Raw genomic sequence first — 24,439 nt, 5'->3', positions numbered from 1 at the left:
GAATATTTTTTTTATATCTGTAGGACGTAAGTGCTCCAAATGAGTGAACTAATAAATTATAGAATATTCAACTGAAAGAATAGAGTGGGTGCTAAAGAACAGGGTTTCTCCGTGTAGTTTTGGTACCTGTCCTGGATCTCGCTCTGTAGACCAGGCTGGACTCGAACTCATAGAGACCCGCCTGCCTCTGCCTCCCGAGTGCTGGGAATAAAGGTTTGCGCCACGGCTGACTGGCCAGACTTACCATTTTAAAGACTTGATAAAAACATTTAGGGAAAGGGGCTTTTAACAAATAGAACTATGAATTTTTTTTTTATATTGTGACTTGACCCCAAAAATGGCTAAGATTAAACTTTATGTCGATTATAGTTTTTGAGAATCATTAAAATTCATGTAGCCCATTGTGCAGGCTAGTTTTATGTCAATTTGGCACAAGCTCGAGTCTTTTGGGAAGAGGGGATCTCAATTGAGAAAACACCCCCATCAGATTATCCTATAGGGTATTTTCTTGCTTGATGATGTTGTGGCAGAGCCCTGCTCACTGTGGGTGGCACCACCCCTAAGCAGGTGTTCCTGGGGTGTGTAAAACAGCAAGCCATGAAGAGCAAGCCTATAAGCAGCGCTCCTCCATGGCCTCTGCTTCAGTTCCTGCCTTTAGTTCCTTTGCTGACTTCTCTCAGTGATAGACTATAATCTTGCAAGGTGAAGTAAACCCTTTCCTCCCCAAGTTGCTTTGGCCAGTGTTTATCACACCAACAGACATCTAACAGACACAGAAGACTGGTAATGGAATGGACTTTTTGAGATTTAAAAACAACAATAAGTTTCCGTGTCATTATTTGTGAGCTGGCGGCCCAAAGAAAAGCCCGCCTACAAAAACCCTTCTGTTAATCTTGTAAAAGTATGATTTTGAGCCGGGCGGTGGTGGCGCACGCCTTTAATCCCAGCACTCGGGAGGCAGAGCCAGGTGGATCTCTGTGAGTTCGAGGCCAGCCTGGTCTCCAAAGCGAGTTCCAGGAAAGGCGCAAAGCTACACAGAGAAACCCTGTCTCGAAAAACCAAAAAAAAAAAAAAAGTATGATTTTGGAATACTTTTTATTCTTGGAGAGACAATAAGCCGGTTCAGAACACACTCAGCCTTCCAGATGATGGGCCATGTAGAAAATGTCTCTTTTGTACCTGACACAGTTAACACCTGTATCATTTAAGTTGTAAATTTTCTTCTGCTGAGATGTATTTGAACTTACAGAATTTAAAAAGGTTGCATTAGTTCATTTTCTTGTTACTGTGACCATACGTGACAGAAGCAACTGGAAGGAAGAAGGGTTTACAGGCCTGTGCTGTGAGGGGATGTGGTCCACCATGGCAGGGGAGCTGTGATTGTGGGCAGGTGGGGTACCCATCACCTACTTCTGTAGCCAGGAAGCAGAAATGAAGGAATCCAGCCTGTGGGATGATGCCACCCACACTGATGCCAGGTATTCACTCATTTTAACCTTTCTAGAAACACCCTCATGCATACTTCAGAGGTATTGTGGCTCTCAGGGTTGTCAAGTTGGGAGTGACTGTTAACCACCACAAGTATGTGATGTGATGGGCTGTGCAGGGAACTGCCTAGAGAGGTCTAGGGAAGCATTTGTCCTCAGACAGGCTCCCTGTTTACTTGTTCCAGGTGGATGCCATGTACACCAACGTCAAAGTGACTAACATTTGCTCTGACGGAACACTCTACTGTCAGGTGCCCTGCAAGGGTCTGAACAAACTCAGTGACCTTCTGCATAAGACAGAGGACTACTTCCACTGCAAGGTATGGTGGAGCACCACCTTCTAAGATCAGCCTCAGACTGCAAGCAGGGGGCTCAGGATGCGTTAGGGTGAATAATTGTTTAATAAGTAGTGGCTGATGTTTCAAAACGGTGGGTAGAAAACCCAGGTTGCAGAGCTTTGGGGGAAAACTCCTGCTCCTGCTTTGTAACATGCAGGTGCAGCAGTGTGTTCCAGTGAAGTAACCACGGAGATAGTTGCAGTGCCTGGCATGTAGGAAGCATTCAGCAATGCAATACTTAGTTACTTACTGTAGGCAGCTGATGCGTCCTAAGCACACTGCCTGTGACTGTCCTCAGGAGCCAGCTTGTCAGACATCCCCCTCCAGCTCTCTGCTGAGGAGAGACAGCCCATCAATGTGGTTCTATGGCTCAGTTGTGTGGGCCCCTTCCTCCTCCTCTCCCTCTTCCCTTCCCTCCTTCCTTTCATCCTGAATCAGGACATGCAGAGGTTTTAAGTCACTAATAGGATTTCCTTACCTCTGGATTACATACTTGTAATCCACAATGTGCTGTGGTTTCCAGATAACCAATCTCTTGCTTCAGCCCTGTCCTGTCACCCCTGGAAGGGAACCCTTTTCTTTTACCACAAAGGATGGCTAACACCTCAACTTACTCTGTTCAGCTTTATGTTTTGGCTACTTGGCTACTCCCTGCCTTATGGTAGAGCAGTGGTTCTCAATGTTCCTGATGCTGTGACCCTTTAATACAGTTCATGTTGTGGTGACCCCAACCATAAAATTATTTGTTGCTACTTGATATCTGTAACTTTGCTAGTTTTGAATTGTAATGTAAATATCTGATTTGTGGTCTCCATGGGGGTCATGACCCATGAGTTGAGAAGCACTGGGGTAGAGACAGTTGTCAGTTTTCTCCATTCCTTATTTAGTTTTGTACATAGAATGTGTAGTCTGAAATGGGTGTTGAATAACTTGAACTCTTACTCATGCTGTCTGGAGTGGAGGCATCAGATACATAACTTTACTCCTTTATGTTAGAGATGTCATATATATTTATTATGTATACAGTATATTATATTCATACATATTTAATTTTATAATTATAAATATATTACATGTATATACATTTAAAATGAAATAATTAAAAATAACACGTAAACTATAAATTATATAAATACAATATATCATAAAATATATATTATAAATTACATTATTATATGTAATATATGTTTATATATACATGTATAGTGTGTATGTATGTAAAGTTTCATTTGCTGATTGAGTTTGGGAAAATAGGATACCCCCAGAGAGACTAACTTTGTGAGGATTCATTTGTCCTAATAACCCAGGATGCTATAGAGTACTTGACATTTCCTCGTGCTATGCCACCCAAGGGGAGTCCTTGTCCATAGAGACTAGCAACAGTCACCAGAACAGCAAGCCCTGGGAAGGCTCTAAGTGCAGGTTGGGGCAGAAGAGGGGCTGGGGAGAACCTGCCATTTGTTAGCATCTCAGGCACCGATGTCTGTGGTGATAATACTTCTTAGTTTGGATGAAAAAGAATTAACCAGTAACATGAAGTTAAATGTTAAAAGGCGGAAGGAAGAGGCCTTCATGGCTGACTCAGTCTCCTGACTTCATCTGCTCTCTGCTTGGGTCGGATCAAGCAGCCCTTTTCCTGTGTAACTAGTAGAGCCAGAGCCCATGTGAGCCCCCCCACTGACCCTGCCAACATTGTAGACACTGTGTCAGTCTGGGAGCCATGCGTGCGAGTGAGTGAACTGGTACTAGCAAGCAGGACAGAAGAAGGCTGAGTCTGTAGCACCTGGTAAGCTTGCTGTGCCTACTGCAGCTGTTCTTGGGAGGAGAGAAGTCTGACTGCCTGTGGGTAAACAGTCCATGCCTCCACGCTGCTCCAGGGCTGCAGCCATACTTGCCAAGAGTAAGAACTGTTCCTTGATTTTCTGTTTCATAGCACATGACCTCTGAGTACTTCATCTCGCTCCCCTTCTGTGGGAAGATCTGCCTCTTCCATTGCAAAGGAAAATGGTTACGAGTGGAGGTAAGATCAGCCCCTTGATTTGTAAAGATTATTGTGAAGTGTTTCATATATACAAACAAATTTTCTCAATAGTACAGTAACCATGCTTGCACTTATCACCAGTTTCTGACAGCCAAGATGGCCATATGGTTTGAGCCCTATTCTCATCCTCCTGCTTCTGCTCTGAGGAAGCCAACAGCTGAATTTCTTTATGTTTTTAGTATATTTATAACTCTACACATGACTTTGCTATGTATTACATATACAATAGAATATATATATGTATACTAGAACTATAGAAATAAATATATATTTAGAATATTCATAGTAAAAAAAAAAGTAGACAGGGTGGTGGTGATGCACACCTTTAATCCCAGCACTCGGGAGGCAGAGGCAGGCAGATCTCTGTGAGTTCGAGGCCAGCCTTGTCTCCAGAGTGAGTTCCAGGACAGGCACAGCCAGGCTGTTACACAGAGAAATCCTGTCTTGGGAGAAAAAAAATAGGACTAGGGAGATGGCTCCGTCAATAAAGTGCTTGCTGAACAAGCATGAGGACCCCACGTAAAGAGCCAGGCACTGCAGCAAGTCCCTGTGATCCCAGCTCGGGAGGCAGAGGAACCCTGGGGCAGCCTTGCTGAGTTGATGCACTTGAATTAGTGAGCTGTGCATTCATTGAAAGACCCTGTTTAAAAAACAAGGTATAGAGTAATGGAAGAATATTCTCACCAACCTCTGGCCTCTACATGCGTGTGCACATTTGTGCTCTCACACGTGTATACACACACACACGTGAATGATAAAATAAACTTCTTTAAATCTTACGTAAATAAGCATCAATGCATTAATCTTCTGAAGCATGCCTTTCACTCATTGTGAGACTCAGTTCTGGTGCTGTAGTAGTCTGTTTCCGTGCTGTGTAATGTAGCAAGAGGAAGAGTCCACCACTATCCCACCACTCTCCCAATGAGTATTTGTGGTTTTGTTGCCACTGTGAACTTCCTGTGTGCAGTATTTCTAAGAATCACAGGAAACCAACCCTAGAAGACAGGAAACGTCATTTAAGTGTTTCAACAGATTGACTGTCCTGACCTTCCCTTCAGTAAGGCTCAGCCATCCTAGCCGAATGAAAGCAGCAATTCTAGAGTGGTTACTGCCTTTGATGTGACTTAGTTCCCAGAAGGCTGAGATGTCGGGTATGTGACCACAGGTCACGTGTCACGTGCTCAGCATGGTATTATTGAGCTCTTAAAGCTCTGTTGTTTAGTTGATAATATGTAGATCTACAGATCTGTTTTTAATTTAAAAAATAATTCAAGACTCTCTAAAGAGTTAACAAGAGTAATATAAAGAGGCCCCACTTAGCCTGTTAACATCTTGTGTAATCGGTCTCGATTCCCAAACCAGGAGATGAACATTAATAGAAGTAACTGATGTGCAGGATTTCCCTCGTTTCTCATATTGTTCCACTGTGTTCTTTTCTGCCCTGGGATCCAGTCTGGATGCCCCGTTGGATTTACCTTCATGTTTCCTCTAAACCCTCCGACATGCTACTAGTTGGTCTTCGTTTTTAATGACTCTAAAGAGTAGTGCCATTTTGTAAATTCTCTTTCAAATTGAGATTTGTATCTAAGTTTCTGCTTTGTATTTTGGGGGAAAAAAGTGTTTCTTAGTGTGTGTACAAATACTTTGATAGCAATTGTTTAAATGATGTCTTTGTTCTTGACAGTTCTCCAAGAATTGCTGGGCTCTGTGGAGTTCCCCATTGCTGAACAGTAATTTGGGCTTTCTTTTATCCCTCTGACTTTTTGAGCTTCAGATTTTTTTCAGTTGGCAGAAATGATTAAAAATCACTAAGTTTTATAGTAAAATTGTAAAATATGTTATTTTCAAAGCATTTTCCCTCTACAAGTAAAATTCCATCTTGAATTATTGATGTTCTTTATTAGGATATAAGAGTTTTCCAACACATTTTAATATTTTAAAAATAACATCATCTAATTAGCAGTATTTGGAGAATAAGAGAAATAGTAGACACTGGTGGCCTTACAGTGATTTGCTGGTCAGTTCTGTTTTCTGACTGTCGAGTGACTTAGAAGAAAGGCTCCATGCTGTAGTCTAGAATATTAACTGATAGTTGGGGTGTTTTCCTGACCCTGCGCGCTATGTGGGGGGTGAGGGTGGCAGTGTGTCATCCTCCCCTGTGATAGTAGTGAGCCAGGGCTCCTCTCATTGCAGATCACGAACGTTCACAGCAGCCGGGCACTTGACGTTCACTTCCTGGACTCTGGCAATGCAACATCCGTGAAAGTTTCAGAGCTCAGAGAGATCCCCCCTCGCTTCCTGCAGGAAATGCTCGCCATCCCCCCTCAGGTACGACCTGTCTTGGCCTGGAGGTCTGCAGAGAGCTTCTGCCTGTTGATCAGCCGTGCCGTCCTGATCGTGCTCATGAGCACAGTCTCAGTTTGTAAGCAGATTGCAGAGTGGATATTTACAGAAGTGAATCTGACCGTCTACAGAAGAAGTCCAGTCACATTTACAGACCACTGTTTAGTAAACGCTTGTTTTCAAGAACACTGAGTCATTATGTTGTTACTCAAGTAGAGGTGCCATTGTAATAATCACATGCCAGTTCTGACATCTAACTAGCCAGCCTTTAGGGTGGTGTATGTAAGGGTTTATTCCCAGGGCTGCTGTTTATTTGGCTTGCCATTCTTTTGGAAATGTGTTTATATATACTCATTTTCCTGTAAGAATTTCTCCCATATGAGAAATGGGAGTGATAACATTAACCATAGCCTGTCCTCTTACAGAGCATTCAGATGACAGTTGTGAATCATTATAAACCTGTCGGTCTTGTTAAGAAGCACTGACTACCTTGAGAGAAAATAGAGGATTTTTATAGGAATATAATATATATTCTAGTAAATATTATATTCTATTAAATATTTATATATAAGTAATTAGTGTATAACATAAATAATATATAATTAATTACTGTGTTCTTTTAAATATTAATGGTCATAGTCTATTAAATATTTAATATTCTATTAAAATGTTAATATACTGACTATATTCTATTAAATATTTATAGATACATAATCTATGTGAAAATATAAATATTTACTATGTAAATTAATATGATTAATTGAGTATTACGTTCTATTAAATATTCATTTGCATCAGTCATGGTGGGCATGCTTCTAAAATCCCAGCCCTAGGGAGGTAGAGTCAAAAGGGTCAAGAGTTCATGGTCATCTTTGGCTACACAGTGAGTTTAAGGTTCGCCTGGATTCCTTGAGACCTGGTCTCAGGAAACAACAAACAAAAAAGGACTGCATGATGCCCCTTGACTTCTCCAGAAGTCACCCTCACCATCAGGACCAGCGTGGAAAGCATGGTTTGCTGTGACTAGCATGGCTGTAGAGTTTCTCTCAAGTCTCCATTGCCTTTCCTGACACAGACAGTTACGGAGAAGAATTTGGCTCTCGTGCAAGCCTGTTTTCAGAATCTCTTATACCCTGTTGATGTGCAGCCATAATACCGGAAGTCCACAGCCCTGGGAGTGCTACTGTTGCTGTGACACAGCTCTGCCCTTTCTGTCTCCTCGTGGCCATGTCCACCTAAGGCCCGTATCATATTGACAAGGTCTCCCTGGCTGGAGAGAGGACTTCAGGCTTCCTCCTGCTTCTCTGAAAGTCACATACCACTCCCTTCTTTATGCTGCAGTGGTGTGGTAACAGACATTAAACATCTTTTTTCTTCCTGCTAATGTCAGCTAGATTCCTTCTTTGATAAGTGTGATGACTACTCATTACAGGTCCTTAAGGCCAGCTTGCCCAGCCCCTAGTTAACGTCTGTCTCCCCAAGAGGTCTAAGTCACAGAAGCAAACCCATAAAGGTTGTATTCAGCTCTTCATTTTAAGATATTTTAAATGTGAGTAGATTGCCAGGATTAAAAAATAGTATTTTTCTCTCAGTAAAGAGCTTATTTCTAGCATCAATTTTAATCATTTAGAAAATCTGATTATATTAAGTGCCCTCTTTTGGTGGCAGAGCTGCTGGGCATTCTGGGGTCTTTCCTGCCAGCAGAGCCTATCTTAGCTGTGCACCAGTCTATTCGTCTATTAGAGTCTTCCCCCCTGTTTCCTCTGCCCACAGGCCCTGCAGAGTGCTCTCTCCACTCTGAATGGCCTGGTCATCACCTGCAGCTTTTCCAGGGCATGGCAGGTACTTAGCATAAGAGGAATCTAAGGAAGAGTGTGGGGTAGCTTTCATGTCTGTCACGAGATTTCCTCCCTCAGTTCGAGACCCACATGTGACTGAGGGAGTCCCTGAAGTCAGTCTCCCTCCTGTGGCATTCTGAAGTAGCTTGGGAAGTAAGAGAGCACTGAGGGAGTGATGCATTTGGGTACCTGCAGCTTTAAGGCATTTTGTCTTTAATTCTTGTCTCTGCCTCCTTCAGGAGGTGAGCACAAGTGCTCAGCACCCATGGGTCTCTCAGGAGATTCTGGGTGAAGTAGATAAGCTTCCTTTGAGACTCCTGCTGTGAAACCAGGTTGTTGCAGGTGTCCTATCTGTTCCTCTCTGTGACCTGCCACAGGCTGCTCTTGACACCATCCATACAATGGAGCCCGGAATATGTTAGACCGGAAGGATTGTGGGGTGACACAGTGTCTGGTATAAGCCCCCTGGCCCCTGGGAGGATTGAAAAAGTCAAATAAAAAGCCAGTAGTGACATAAATAGACAGCATGGCAGACAGGCAGACCACGGGCTGACTGCCGTCATCTGCTGCAGCGTCTGGCTTTAGGGAAGTAGACGTTACATGTCCTACCTATTTTAAGATAGTGTGTTTTGTTTTGTTTTTCAGGCTATAAAGTGCTGTTTGGCTGATCTTCCGCAGTCCATTGGCATGTGGACACCAGATGCTGTCCTTTGGCTAAGAGATTCTGTTTTGAATTGCTCTGACTGTAGCATTAAGGTTAGTTATCTTCCTGGTTCTGGGATGTCTGGGAAGAGCTGGAGCTTGGGGTTCACATGGATGAATTTTACCTCACTGTTGTAAATGGACACCTTCACACCAGACATGTTTTTACTTCCAAGAGATGAATTATACATGTAGCTGTAAGATATTTCATGGCTGATTTCTATTTAAAGAGTTACCCCATCTCCTGTATTATTACAACTCCCTTTTCCTATTATTAATAAGGTAACAGAGGTACTTAGTTCTCTACTGAAGTCTTTCTTGCTAAGTGAAAAAGAATTAAACTGACTTGTGATCAAGTCAGTTGATATGTGATCATATCTCTGAATAAATGTTTTTTAAGACAATAACTATCTTTTCCTAAAATAGAGTGGATTGTGAACAGGCCATCCACTGCTAACCCTGGTGATTGTGAACAGGCCATCCACTGCTAACCCTGGTGATTGTGAACAGGCCATCCACTGCTAACCCTGGTGATTGTGAACAGGCCATCCACTGCTAGCCCTGGTGATTGTGAACAATTCATCCAATGCTAATCCCAGTGTTTTCCCATTTTTTTCTGAAGCTTTTTAGCTTGTTGCTCGAATTTCTAGGATGAAGAACTTTAGGCACCTCTCTCAGCTCCTAAACCCAAGCAGACAGTGTTGTATGTAAACCTGAAGCTGAAATGCTTGAGCCATAGCTTCCCAGAGATCTGAATCATTTCCCCCAGCCCTGACCCTCCTGTCTCTGTGCATGTGGAGTCCAGGCTGCTGCTGCTGCTGCTGTGGAACATGCGCATTGCATGCTCCACACAGTTTAATTATGCCTCTTTTATGGGCTTCATTTGTTACATGATAGATAGTATTTTTTTTTTCACCTACTCATAAAGACAAAGTTTTGGGTACATACTAAAAATACTTCTTGTTTTTCCTTTTGGGAGAGTGTCTTGCTTTGTAGCCCTGGCTGGACTGGGACTTGCAATAATCCTCTTGCCTTAGGCCCTGAAGTGCTACTGTTATTAGCTCGTGCCATCACTCTTAGCTTAAAAGTACTTTTATTGGTTAATTTTAATGGTACTCCTGTATCATAAACATCAAAATGAATTAGTCAGTATTTCAGTAGACATTAAAGGATGGGTTATAGAGATGCGTCTCACTGAGGGAGGACACTCTCAAAGGAAACTGTCCTAGATGGGCTGCTACCCTCTTCTACCTGTGTCCCTGTCTTCCATTTTGTGTCCTCTTTGATGGATGATAGACGTAGTGTCCCATTTTTGTCCTTAAGACAAACTGGAGGAGCTGATGGGAATCACTAAGTCACCCAGACTTCCAGACACCCATGGGGCAGTCACATGACCACTGCATGCTATTCCCACGTGGACACTCCCTGGCAGGAGGAGCGGGTGGGAGTGGGAAGGTCTCTCATTTGGTGGCGTTGTCCTTCTCCTCTTCTCCCCCGGCTGCTCCCTGTGACTGGGAAGGGAAGACAGAGACTGGGACCAACACAGAATTAGGACCTGAGGTCCCAGGGGATTGCCAGCCTGGGGGCAGGTGCAGGGAAGCGCACTGTTTGGTTCTGTGTGGGTTCTGGAATGTCATTAATTTAAAGATGAATCATGCTGCCTTCACCACTCCTTTCCCTCAGGGCAGCAGCCATGTCTTACATTACAGCGTTATTTTTCAGTTGCGATTTCCATACGATTTGCTGGTGTTTTATAGATGTTTTGTCTCAGTGCCTATTGGGCTGTGAGAGGTAATTCATCTTACCACAGATAATTGTTTTACAGAATTCTCTGCTTTGATATTTAAGGTTAATATTATAACCACTTCTCAGAATCTGGTGTCAACATGGATTTTCTGAATTGCTTTTTTACGCTTTCCAAAGGTTACAAAAGTGGATGAAACCAAGGGGGTCGCATATGTGTACTTATTTACTCCTAAGAACTTCCCCGACCCTCATCGCAGCATTAACCGGCAGATCACAAACGCAGACCTGTGGAAGCACCAGAAAGATGTGTTCCTGAGTGCCGTGTCTGGGGCGGTCAGCTCACCTGGCAACAGGAACAGCAGCACACCTGCACCCAGCAGCCCTGGAGAGGGTCTCAGGAAGAGCCACCCAGAGGTCCTCAGAAAGTCCCTGCTGGACCACACCAGCTCTTTCTCCTTGGAGGAACTGCCCCCTCCAGTCCACCTGTCAAAGTCAGGGGAACACATGGATGTGTATGTGCCCGTGGCCTGTCACCCAGGCCATTTTGTCATCCAGCCTTGGCAGGAGATCCATAAGCTGGAAGTGCTGATGGAAGAGATGATCCTGTACTACAGTGTGTGCGAGGAGCGCCACATAGCGGTGGAGCGAGACCAAGTGTACGCTGCCAAAGTGGAGAATAAGTAGGTCCTGGCCAAGCCCCGGTTCCTCTGCTAAGAATCTGTAGACTGGTCATGAGGGTCCTTAGTGTCTGGGAGACTTGATCTGCACAAATGAGAATTTTGAGAGAAACATGGATTTGAGGACTTGTGAGAATTTTTCATGTTTAAAATGCTAACATTATATAAAACTCTACTAACCATTTTCCTGTTAAGAGTTTTATACATAACATGAAGTCTTAAGTGTTTACCCTATTTTCCTATTAGAGAAAATGTTTTTATTCAGAAAATAATTCTTGTTTTCACTTAATGACTTATTTTTAAATTGTTTATTATGGAAGACTTAGAGAACAAAACATTTAAGAAACTAAAACTAGCCTTCCAGACATAATAGTTGTTCAGCCACTTCTGTAATTTTTCCAGTTTTGTTTATGTATTTGTATCATTGATACGCTGTTATCAAGTTGTACTTGCTTTTTCAGAACTAATATTCTGTGCTAGAAATCTCTCAGTAACAGTTTATGGCTGAGTGATAATCTGTCTTGTGGGGAAGCATAGTTAGCATTCTCTTTAGTTAGGTAGGTTCCCCCGATCCTTGAGTGTACAAGTAGTAATAGGTATTACTATAAATGACAAACCACTGTCTCCACCTCCGATTATCTAATAGACAGTCTTTGGGAAGAACCGCTCTGGTTGAAGGATGCACAGATCCCGGCCTGTGCTGTCACTTGCCTCCTGCTAGTTGTAGAACCTTTTCCTGTTGGTCTCACCGCCCCTGGGCCCTCAGGTCACACCTCCTTCCCCTGACCCATCAGGGTGTGCTGGGTCTGCCCTGTGCAGGAGCACAGGCTCCCCACTCTGCCCTTCTGCCATGGCGTCCTAGGAAGTGAAGAGCCACCGTAGGGGGGCAAGCTTCTGAATGCTGAACGCCAAGATATCTCTGTCTGTCTGTCTGTCTGTCTCTCTCCCTCTCTCCCCTCTGTCATAGTTTAAAAGATCAAACTGCTAAATTTTTTACACAAAATACTTCTTTCTTAAGATATTAAACATAGACATATAGAAAATGTCATTTTTATGGGAGAAAAAACCAGTTTTTAACTCCAAAATGTGAAAAGAGTAATGGTGCTCATTTTGAAAAGCGTGAGCCTGTGTCATAAAGCTTTTCATCTGTAAAAGCCATTTTTATTGTGTCACTTTTTATTTACAACGCTAAGCATGAGTGGGCTTGGCTCTGTAGAAATCTGTCTCAGTAAGAACTCTACACAGGATAATGTATTTATAGTCAAAACCACCCTCATGTTAGCTGCCGTGGGGGGTGGGGGTAGGGAGTGGGGGGCGGTGATGGGTAGTGTTGGGAAGACCTGCCTGAGGGAGGGAATTGCCTCCCCACCTGCCCTCCGGCTGTGCCTGCTGGCTCAGCTCTGCCCTGGGACTTGGGGGTTTTAACCAGCTAATTGTTCAGCGATAGTAGATAGTCTATAAATAAGGGTATATTAATGATTTCCTTAAGTGTCGTGAGTTAATCAGTGTTAAGTGTTCAAAGCTTCTATCTTACTTAAGACTTGGGACTGTTGAACCTCATTCCAACTGTGATAAGCTAATACATAGGAATTGACACGGTTTTTAAATTGTCATGGTCTCCAAATCTCTTAATGAGAATCCCCTGGAAACACATTGAAAGCCCCGATTCTCCTTTCTCACCCAGCCCGAGTCTGACCCTCGGGGAAAGGTCCAGTATCTGTGTTTCTACACTGTGGGTCATGTTTGCTCTGAAATTGACGTCTAGTCCAAACCAGGCTTTTGTGTAAGCACCTGGCTTCAGAGTTCAACTCAGCAGAAACCACCACTTTCTCCCTGCTCTTTCACTGCTCTGTATTCAGTGGACTGGAAACACGGCCCACCATCACTTGTCCCCTGTAGCTTAGAGATGATGCTGTTGGTGGAAACCACATGTATTTATTGCACCCCTTTTTGTCTCTTCCACAAATGGGCAGCCTGCAGCCTGGCGTTTCCACCCAGGAAACATCCCCTCCAGTCTGCTCTGCGGTTTTCATTCAGCTTATCCTCAGATGGTGGCTGTCACTTGCTAAGTGCCTGTTGTAATGCCAAGTGTTGGGCTAGATGCTTCCAACAACAACAACAAAATACAACATTACACATGACTAACTGAGGCTCAGGCCAGAGTGACAACACAGGACAATGGCCAGGGGGATTCGCATTCAGGTGCGCTTGGCTTCCCAACCCCAGGTACTTACTGGGAGTCCTTTCTGTGTCCCGTTGTCTATGAGGCTTGCACATTCTTGCCTTCTGCACCTTGAGTCAGCCTCGAGGTTTCTGCCTTCCCTGAGCAGTCCACACTCACATAGAGGATAAAGCTGGCCTCATTGCAGCCTTCCAGCTGTGTTTTCTCCTTGGGGCTGCTGTAGGCTTCTGGCCGGTAAACTTGTAGAGAATGCCAGGCCCTGCCACCAGAGGGCAAGTCCAGCAGGCCAGTCAGTTGCTAAGACATCTGTTGATAGTTTACCTTGAGCTGTGATGAGCTGCCCTCCTCCTACGGTTGAGACCATTGACTAAACTGGTCCTTCGTAGGTTCACCTTGAAGTCTGTTTTGTTTTGGTTTTACCATTTTAACTGCTGACATAGACCCACTGAAGAAAACATACCCATGTTGACCGACCAAACTGGGGTGCTTCCCCATGCCCTTTACCCTTCTCAGGTTATTTATCTTAGGGACAAGCTGGATTCTGTGGGGTTGTTTGGTTTTTAACATTTTTCACGAGGAATTAAATCATCTATTTTTCTTTCCATTTCTTTTTTAAATGTTTAAAATTTAAGTGTATGCATGTTTTACCTGCATGTATATCTGTTCCTGCAGAGACCAGAGAGGGCATTGGGTCCCCTGGAACTGAACTTAAAGACAGGCATGAGCTGCCATGTGGGCGCTGGGAATTGGACCCAGGTCATTTGGGAGAGCCCCGGTGCACCAAATTGTTTTCATTTTAAACAGAGCAAACAGAGATTTGTTGAGGATAAGAGAGAACTGAGAATGGGAGGGATCCAAGGAGGAATACCCTAAAATGTTCTTTGTTCAAAGTTTCAATCCCTCCCCAACCTGCCGCCATGTCCTCTGTGCCTGCATCATCCCCTAGTCTAGCCTCAGCGGACTGTCTGCTCTCCAGGCCGCCACGTCCTCTCAGCTCTGCTCTGTTCTTAACTCAAGCAACTTTCTGGCTTCCACACATCCTACCTGCATCTTCCTTTCCATCTTGCAGACGTGGACCATGTACAGACATGGCCATCTTGTATCTCCCCAGGATGAAGGGATCCCTTGCCTTGTCCTGACCACCCCCATGGCATCTGTTTCAGCCTACGGATGGTTAGCAGTGCAAGAGTTTCTGCCTTCCCCCGAGGCCTCTAAAGCTCTAGAATGAGCAGAGTGTATGAGAGGAGCCACTGGCACAGCAGGTCGTGGGGTCCGCTGAAGAGAGCGGCCATAGTTGCTTCCAGACATCCAGGACTGATTTTTCTATGTACCATATAATGCTTGCTCTCTTTGGAATGGCTGTTGACTTTGGCTGTTTTCTCTCTTTAATCCAATGTGCTTCTAGGTGGTACAGGGTGCTTTTGAAAGGAATCCTGACCAATGGGCTGGTGTCTGTGTATGAGTTGGACTACGGCAAGCACGAGCTAGTCAACATAAGGAAAGTGCAGCCCCTAGTGGATGTGTTCCGAAAGCTGCCATTCCAGGCGGTCACCGCTCAACTTGCAGGTAATTTCTGCAGTGTGGCTCAGCTGCAGTGGAGTCTAAACTCTCCTTTTAGGTTCTTAGCAAGTGCAGGATCACTAGTTAGCCTACTGCACGTTGTTTTGGCTTTTTAATGCTAATAACATCCTGTCCATTTTGGAAATCATCTTAATGATCAGCAGTCTGTTCTCCCCTCTGCTGTCTGACTCTGGTTGCTTGCCTGACATATTTCTAAAGCTGCACTCCTGGGCCAGATCGAGCATGGCATCCTGGTTTTCCTCATTCACAGTTTTCCCATTTGGGGGATATAATGTCCTAGATGGGCTAGTTGTCACTCCGACCCCCCAGAGTTGTAGAATGAACACAGGATCTCATTTGTATGAATGCTTAGGCACAGGTCTATAACTGAGCTACCCCTAGCCTCTGCTAATTATTTTGATGGGTATAAAGTGTTCCATTGAATCAGTATTTCCCTGTAAACAGTAGTAAAACAGTATTTCCCTGTGAACAGTAATAAAGACAAGCAAAAAGCCATGGAAACTTTCAACCTAAATAACTAATAAGCAGAAAATGTAGTTGTTTTTATGCCAAAGTTACTGCATAAACTACAGGTACACACAGTGGAACATTACACAGTCACAGAACGTAAGGGCAGGTGCGTGCGCTCTGTGCGTCACAGCACAGCGTACAAAAACGTAACTTCACCATGTACTGACATTGACGTGCTTAGCTAGTAGCTCTACGGTGACACTGCCTTTAGTGTCATCGAATGAGGTCTCCCTTTGCTCTTTTGAGAAGCAGTTCAGGTGTGACTTCCCTGTCATCAGCTGCTGGGACCCCTTAGTTTGAGCAGAGGGTGTAGAGACCAGCAGACACCTGTGCTCCCCTGGGCTCGCTCTCTCCTGCTTTCCCTGCTCTCTGTGCTGGGATATTTGGCCTTGCAGCCACCCTGTTCCACTTGACCCTTTTGCTGCTGCCTGAGGCCTTGGCCTGGCCTACCCCAAACAACATGGGACAGTCAGAGAAAGTGGGGCAGACCAGGGCACGTATGAATCCTGGCTCTAGTGGGGGCTGGGCAGTGTCTCGGTGTGAACCTCTTGACATTCTCTCTGCCCGTCTGCTAGGATTCAAAGCAGCTTCCCGTGATGACTGACTCTAAGGCAAAAGCAGCGCTGGGTATGTGGCATGGTCACTAGTCGGTCGGCTTTGGACTGGGCATTGTAGTTGGTTTTTTTAGATTTAATGTTACTCTTTCTTCATTTCCACTTTGAATGCCCAGTTTAGCTGACAGCACATTTTGTCACATACGTCGTCTCACTGCCAGGAGGATTCTCTGAGGGTGAGCACCCAGTGTCCCTGCTGCCAGGGAGGACCTCCAGCGGCCTCGGAGGGCTTTCGGAGTCAGCCATGGTGCTGTAGATGCCTCCAGAAGCACAGCTTTTGCCATGCACCACACCTTTAGTTTCATTTAGCTCCAGATATTTTTATTTTGAGTTTTCATTTTCATCTAGCTCAAAATATTTTTAAATCCCTTTAAGAGTTTCTTCTCGGCCTATATGTTAATTAGAATTGTGTTATTTCTTCTTGGTGTTGTGGGATTTTCCTGCTAGCTCTCTGTTGATCTCCAGTGTAACTCTGTTGTGACTTCTGTTGTTTTGAATTGTTTTGGTGTGTTTGATGTCCCAGAATATGACTCCATGAAAGCTTGAGAAGAATTATAGTCTGCTGTTACTGGATGACGTGGCCTGTAGATGTCACTTAAATCTAGTAGATTTATAGTGTTGAGTTCAGTGTATCCTGGAGCTATGTGCTGTGTGTGTGTGTGTGTGTGTTGTGCCTGTGGTGTATATGAGGGGAGGGGACTATGTGGTGGATATGCATATGTGGGGAGGAGTGTGTCCGTGTGTGTGGTGTGTGTGTGCATATGCATGTATGCGTGTGGTATGTTTACAGGGAGAACAGGTGCTGGTGCCCATACCTGTTGGTGCTCATGTGGACAACAGAAGTCAATGTCAGCCCCTCCTGTTTTGCTCTGGACTTGGTGTCTGGAGACAAGGTCTTTTCACTAACTGGCTAGATTGACTGGTCAGCAAGCCCCAGGTCCTCCTGTCTCCCTCCACCACTGGAATCACTGACATGCATCATCATGTGAGGGATTTTCCTGAGTGCCTGGGATTGAACTGAAATCCGCGTGCTTGTGTGCTGCCCACTGAGCCACCTCGCCAGCCCGGGCGTCTGTTCCTGCAGGGAGTGTAGAGTCTCAGCTGCGATGGGTGGGTTCAGCTGTTTCTTCCCGCAGCTCCAGCCAGTTTTGCCTGGAGTGAGTCAGTGGTGTGAAGTTGGGTTTGTTCACATTGAGGACCATTGATTCTGAGGACCATGGATTCTTTTGGAAAAGGAGCCTTTGCCGTTGTATCCTGGTTCTCCCTCCCTGTAACTTTTCTCACATTGAAGCCTGTTCTTTCTCGGATGAATGTCCCTGCATGATTATTGTCATCATGGCCTAACTGTCTCCACTCCAGTACCTGGGATTACATGCATATAACCAGGCCTTATTTTTTATCCACTCTGATGATCTCTTTTCATTCATGTGTTTAGGCCAGTGATGTTTAAAGTGATTATTAAGGGCTGGGGAGGTAGGTCAGTTGGTAAATTATTTGCCATGCCAGCACAAGTTTGATCCCCAAAACCCATGTACAAAAATTCTGGGCTTGGTGGCTTCATCTTCGTAACCCCAGCATTGAGGCTGAGTCAGGCGGCTCCTGAGGGTTCCTGGCCAGATAGCCCAGCACACTCAGCAAGTTTCAAGCCAGGGAGAAACCTTGTCTCAAAAACCAAGAGCCAGATGGCTGCTGAGGAACAGTACCCAATGTTGTATCCTCTGACCTCCATGTAACAGTCACACACATGCAGATATGCCTGCGTGTACATGGGTACTGATACATACAATGTCATTATTAATATAGCTAGATTAACGGCCACCACATTTACTAGTTTTCTATTTGTTCTTGTTCATCATTCTTATTTTTGTGTTTCATACTCATCTGTCTGTCTGTCTGTCTGTATTTCGAGACAGGGTTGCCCATAACCCATGCTGGCCTCAAAGTCCTTATGTAGCCCAGGCTGACCTTGAACTCCTGATATTCCTGTCTTCAAATCCCCAGTGCTGGGATTGCAAGTGCATACCACCATGCCTAGCTGATTTCTGTGTTTTAGTTAAACATTTTATAGGAGTTCATATTCTTGCCTTAATACATCAATCGTATTTCCTTTTCTTAAAACTGCTTTTAGTCAGAGAAGATGGCTCAGTGGATAAAGCACATCCATGCAAGCCTGAGGACCAGAGTTCGGTTCCCAGAACTCACATGGAAGCCTGGTGTGCTTGATGGCCCACCTGTGGTCCCAGCACTTCAGAAACAGAGACACCGAACCCTGGGAAGTTAGACTAATCGAATCAGTGGACTGACTCTAGGTTCAGTGAGAGACTCTGCCTCGGTAAACAGGGTGGAGAATGACTGAGGAATACAACTTACATGAACTGTTGGCCTCTGTGTTTATATACACGTGCGTGTTTGTGCATCTGTACACACGTGAAAAGGGGGGAACCCTGTTAGTGGTTGTCCTAGGGTTTGGCACGCATATCTACAGCTAATTCAGGTGTGTGTATGTGTGTGTTGAGATAGGATCTCATTTGTAGCTCAGGCTACCCTAGAACTCACTTCGTAGCTGAGGATAACCTTGAACTTCTTTAATCCTTTTTCCTTTACCTCCCAAGTGCAAGGATTACAGGTATATGCCCATATGCCAGCTTCAGCTCCTGTGTGTGTGTGTGTGTGTGTGTGTGTGTGTGCGCGCGCGCGCGCGTGCGCAGGAATGCAGATTGCATATGTCAACCAGAAGACAATGTCAGGTGTCTTCTCAGTCACCCTCCACCTTGTCTTTTAAGATGAGCTCTGACTGAACCTGGAGCTAAGTGATTGTGCTAGGCTGGCTAACCCGCAAACTCCAAGGATCTGTCCACCTGTCCATCTCCCCAGTGTTGGGATTCCACAAGTGCACCACCACACTGGGCTTTCGAATCAGTGCTGAGGTACAGGCTCGGGTTCTCCTTCCTGTGTGGTAGGTCCTTTACCAAGGGCTGTCTCCCAGCCTTCGGGGCTAATTTTAAGTCATGCTATTCTCCTTCAGTCAATACTAATACCTTATAAACTTCATAAAACGAAGTAATCCTGGAGCAAAATGGTTTCTTCCTCTTCCCCATGGTTACTGCAGCCGTTTGTTTTGCTTATGTATACTAGTTTGCACAATCAAACACTTCAGTGCTAGTGATTCAGATGCACTGACCACTAGATCAGCTCCAGAGAAGGCCTGCATTCCAGCACTAGGGAGGCTGAGGCAGGAGGATTATGAGTCTGAAGCCAACCTGGGCTGCAGAGTGAGACATAGTCTCAAAGGCAGATAACAGAAGAGTGCATTTTGCCTCCACTCACTCTCTGAGGCTTTCCTGTCTTTGCTTAGACCCGTTTCATTTCCTTTTCTTCTGAAGGTCTCCCTCATCCTCCTGCGGCAGCCTACTGACAGCACACTTCACCAGTTTTGTTTGTCCGAGAGTCTCCTTCGCCTTCTCCTCTCTTGGTTTTCTTTTCTCTCCCTCCACTGTAGATGTATCCAACCTTCTTATTAAATAAGAAACACAGAACCAATGCAAAGAAGAAAGCCAAGAGGTCAGAGCTAAGAGCTAAAACCTTACCCTTCCTCCTGCGGTGGTCCTACCTCTCCGAACCAGAGCTACCCCTGTGTTAAAGTCTTTATATAGAGTTCCTGTCCTGCCTTCTCATTGGTTGTAAACCCAACCACATGACCGCCTCCTCACGGCCTGTCTGTATAGGCCTCCAGGTTTTCCATGATTGGTATTAAGATTAAAGGCATGTGTATCCAATAATGGCTGTATCCCTGAACACACAGAGACTTACCCAGCTCTGCCTACCAAGTGCTGGAATTACAAGCGTACGCTACCACTGCCCTGCTTTCCTATGGCTTGCTAATAGCTCTGACCCCCGGGCAACTTTATCTATTAACATACAAATAACATTTTAATACAAATAAAATATCACCATACTCCACGCCCTGCCCCCACTCTTTGGATTGACCAGGAGCCTTGCGTGCCTGGGAAGCACCGGCTCTGAGCCGCTCATGCGTGTTGGAGGGCTGCTGGAGCGGGGTGTGCAGCGCTGGCTGGAGAGTTGCTGCTTCTTGGTAGCCCTTCATTCTCCGTGCCTCTGTGGTTCTGGTGTCGGTGTAAGTCGGCTCTTTGTCCTGTCCTGGGGTGCTGTCCTCCCCTGGGCTTCTCACCACTTCTGCTGTTTGTGCTTTTCTGAAGTCGGGTGTGATGTGCAGCTGTGTTGGTGTGACCCTGACTGGAGGTTGTCAGTCACTACTGCCCAGGAGCTGCTTCTGCCCCCATCTTCCTTCTGGTTCCCACCACACTCACCTTCACACCTTCTGCCCCCATCTTCCTTCTGGTTCCCACCACACTCACCTTCACACCTTCTGCCCCCATCTTCCTTCTGGTTCCCACCACACTCACCTTCACACCTTCTGCCCCCATCTTCCTTCCCCTGGTTCCCACCACACTCAGCTTCACACCTTCTGCCCCCATCTCCCTTCCCCTGGTTCCCACCACACTCACCTTCACACCTTCTGCCCCCATCTCCCTTCCCCTGGTTCCCACCACACTCAGCTTCACACCTTCCTAGTTGTCGGGTTCTTCGCTGTTCCGTTCTGGGTCTCCTTCTGCTCTCACGCCCTTGAGATTGGAGATGCTTTCCTTGGCCCCACGGGCCTGCCCTGGAGCTCAGCAGTGAGTTCTTTTCTCTTCACTGTTTTCTTTCTTGTTCCCAGCAGTTCTGGTCTTTCTTTCTTTCTTTTTATTCTTTCCTCTTTTCTTAAAATTTCCATATTTCTGCTTAAATCATGCATTGTCTCCTTTTGGTGCTGAGGATAGACCCGGGCGGGCCCCAGGTATGCTAAACAAGCACTTCCCCTCTTCAGGGTACCTCAGCATCATCCTCCATTGTTGAGTGTAGTCTGTCTCCTCCACTGAAACCCTCACTTGTCACTCACGCTTCTTTAAATTCCTGCTCTGGGCTCTAGCATTCCTGCCATACTGACTGATTCTGAGGGTTGTTCAGTCTCCTCAGACCGTAGCCTTGGCTTTAATATCGCTTGTTTTGGTGGAAGTGAACATGGCACCTGGGTAAAAGGCATTCTGAACAGGCCCTCAGTGGTGTAGTGTGAGGTGTTTGGGACCGGGGGTGTCTGTAGTCCCATAACCAGGTCCCACCATGAGTCTGGGGTGAACCTGTGCCCCTGGACTGTAAATTTTACTGCCTCTCCGGAGTCCCCCTTGAGGGGAGCAGGATGACTGTAGGCAGGAGGGGCCTGTGTAAGAGCTGAGCAGCTCTTGGATCCATGGGCTCACATGAAACGTTGTGCTCTTTTTATGACTCTATGTTGCAAAAAAAATGCACACAGATCATCCGGCCAGTCTTTTCTGTTAACTTTTAACCCACTGTGGTGGGGAAACCATGAAGAAAAATGTCATCAGTATTGGACCGATGCCATTCCCCCTGGCTATCTCAGTTTAGCAGTTTACAGATTAGGTGTAGGAAATGGGTGTGGTCATCACTACGTCCCTTGGTAAACAGCGTGGGCATCTCAGAGGATCTGTCTGCAGGTAAAGGCTTACGGAAATGACTCCATTCAGGAGAGAAAAGCTGTAAGCCAGGGAACGTTGATCAGCTGTTCTTCTGGCATAAGCAGGTCTAACCTGGAATACGTAAACTGCTTTGGAACTGATCAAATCGTTCTCCCTCCTGTTGGCTCAGGGAAAGGCAAGAGTGGCCACTCACTGCCCCCTCGCTCCCTGTCTTTCTCCTAGGAGTGAAGTGCAGCCAGTGGTCGGAGGAGGCCTCGATGGTGTTCCGAAATCACGTGGAGAAGAAACCCCTGGTGGCATTGGTGCAGACAGTTATTGAACACACTAACCCCTGGGACCGGAAAGTCGTGGTCTATCTGGTAGATACATCGCTGCCAGACACTGACACCTGGATTCACGACTTTATGTCACAGTATCTGGTGGAGCTTTCCAAAGTGAATTAATCACTGCTTGAGACATGATAGCTAATGCACATTGTTCCCTCAGCAATAACACAAAATGTGTGGTAGGTTCTCAAAACATCGTGTTTTTACTACATGGCTCTGACTGTTGTGGAGGATTGAAAAGAATATGCTTTGTTTGATGAAAGATATTTAACAAGTTTTGTTTAACACAGTTGACTTCGCAAAGAAAATTGCACTTGAATTATTAATATATTAGAATAAATGTTTAGCAATGTGAAACCTGATGTCTTAGTTTGCTTTTCTATTGCTGTGGTAAACACCATGACCAAAAGAAATTTGGGGAAAAAGAGTTTATTTGGCTCACAGATCACAGCCCGTCATCAGGGGAGGCCAAGGAAGGAACTCAAGCAGGAACTGAAGCAGAGGCCATGGAGAAGTGCTGCTTCCTGACTTGTGCCCCGTGGCTTGCTTAGTCTGCTTTCTTAGACCTCCCAGGACCACAGACCCAGGGGTGTCCCTGACCACAATGGGCTGGGGCTGGGCCCTCCCACATCAATCATCAAGAAAATGCTCTGTAGCCCTGCCTACAGGCCGGTCTGACGGAGACATTTTCTCAATCGAGGCCCCTTCTTTTCAGATGACATTAGTGTGTCAAGGTGGCACACTAACCAGCGTAGCTGACTACCCTGCAGTTGCTAGATATTCTGATCCTGAGGTGGAGCATCCGTTGCCACTGATGTCTTCTGCGTTACAGTGTTGGGGTCTTCTTCAGTAAGTGGAGAATGTAATGATTTAACTCTGGTCCATGCTGGTGTAGTGATGGGCCTAAGGCAAGTGACCCTAAAGCAGAAGACTACCCCAAGTGTCTGGTATTCAGTAGTGATACAGGAGCGGCCAACACAGCAGTACGCTCCTTGCCAAATCTTTTTTTTTTAATTTATTTATTATGTATATAGTATGCCTGCAGGCCAGAAGAGGGCACCAGATCTCATTATTGATGGTTGTGAGCCACCATGTGGTCGCTGGGAATTGAACTCAGGACCTCTGGAAGAGCAGCCAGTGCTCTTAACCTCTGAGCCATCTCTCCAGCCCCCTTGCCAAATCTTAAAAAAAAAAAAAAAAAAAAAAATTACATATGTGTGTGCCTGCATGTGTATTTCAGCACACATGGAATCGAGGAAGACTTCTGGGAGTTGGTTCATGATCCTTCCATCATGCTCAGGAATTGAAATCAGGTCATTAGTTTGGCAACAAGTCCCTTTACCTGATTCGCCTTCTTGCCAGCTCTCTCCCCATGTCTTGTGTGGCTTCTCGTTGTCAAGAGTCCAGAGCCAGCACTCAGGCTTTCTGTAATCTCCCTCCCAGCCCTGTCTTCTACGCCTGTGTCCAGCCACGTGGGCCTTTATCTGGAGCCTGGACCCACTTCACCCAAGACTGCTGACATTTCAAACAAGATTCGGTTCCCTCTAAACTGCCTGCTCCACTCTCGGCCTGTGATCCGTTCTGCCCTCCGGTTTTCTTGTTAGTGCCCTTTCTCACCTCTGGGCTGACCATGAAACCTTCCCTGGTGTTCCCTCTACTCCACTGTACCTTGTTCTTGGCTTGTGTTTGGTTTTGTTTTTGTCTCAAAGAAAGTTGCTATGTAGTCCAGGCTAACTTCAAACTTGAGATCCTCCTGCTTCCAAGGTACTGGGATTACACCAGTGTAGTTTGAGCATGCCCCTCCCGATGCCCTATCTCACTGCACCTGACAGTAGACAGCTAGCCAGTTGTCTGTCCCAGTCATATCAGGTATGACTGTCCCTTGGGACAAATCCTAGCCATCTCTTAGCACATCCGGTAGCACGCCGTGGATAGTTAACAGCTGCTGCTGCTCATGAGCAGATGAGCCTTGAGTTGGACTGCCTGACAATATGTCTGCAGCCCACACTCCCACCTTGCTGATTGCTGGCTAACCCCGTGACGTCACTGCCTGCACCGCATTAGCTTTTGTAACTGTTGTGTGATCACTTCCTGTGTCCCCCACATAGACAAAATGACACCGTGGACAGTTCAGCATGTGCTGGCTGGGCACATGTCTGCTGGTGGGCAGACAGATGGACAAATGGATGGATGGTAAGTGTTAGCTGTGGGTAAGATGAGGTGGAGAAGTCCCAGACAAAGGGCAGAGCACTGGAATAAAACACACTGAAGACATCTTGACATCGTCAATTAGAATATTAGGATAGACAGCATAGGCACAGCAGGCCGGAAAGCAAGCCAAAGGATGGTGCCCTTACCCAGTGTGAGCGGAAGATGACAGAGGACAGTGCCCTTTACCCAGTGTGAGCAGAAGATGACAGAGGACGGTGCTCCTTACCCAGTGTGAGCGGAAGATGACAGGATGGTGCTCCTTACCCAGTGTGAGCGGAAGATGACAGA

At 45.7% G+C, this 24,439-nt stretch overlaps 1 protein-coding gene across 3 annotated transcripts in view; it reads left to right on the top strand.

The window, feature by feature from the left end:
- Tdrd7 (tudor domain containing 7) overlaps positions 1-22,302 on the top strand; it is a 67,974-nt gene extending 45,672 nt beyond the window's left edge. For all 3 annotated transcript variants that reach the window (XM_052716431.1, XM_052716433.1, XM_052716432.1), the window contains exons 11-17: positions 1,673-1,807; positions 3,759-3,845; positions 6,060-6,194; positions 8,693-8,803; positions 10,673-11,175; positions 14,760-14,920; positions 21,837-22,302. In XM_052716431.1, the coding sequence (XP_052572391.1) occupies positions 1,673-1,807; positions 3,759-3,845; positions 6,060-6,194; positions 8,693-8,803; positions 10,673-11,175; positions 14,760-14,920; positions 21,837-22,057 (1,353 nt within the window). In that variant the 3' untranslated portion in view covers positions 22,058-22,302. The remainder of the gene's footprint in view (positions 1-1,672; positions 1,808-3,758; positions 3,846-6,059; positions 6,195-8,692; positions 8,804-10,672; positions 11,176-14,759; positions 14,921-21,836) is intronic.
- Positions 22,303-24,439: the final 2,137 nt, after the last annotated feature.

The sequence above is a fragment of the Peromyscus californicus genome, unplaced genomic scaffold (assembly GCF_007827085.1).
Source record: "Peromyscus californicus insignis strain IS unplaced genomic scaffold, ASM782708v3 Scaffold_5__1_contigs__length_169319896, whole genome shotgun sequence".
Classification (NCBI taxonomy): Eukaryota; Metazoa; Chordata; class Mammalia; order Rodentia; family Cricetidae; genus Peromyscus; species Peromyscus californicus.
This window is presented reverse-complemented; position numbering and strand designations above follow the sequence as displayed.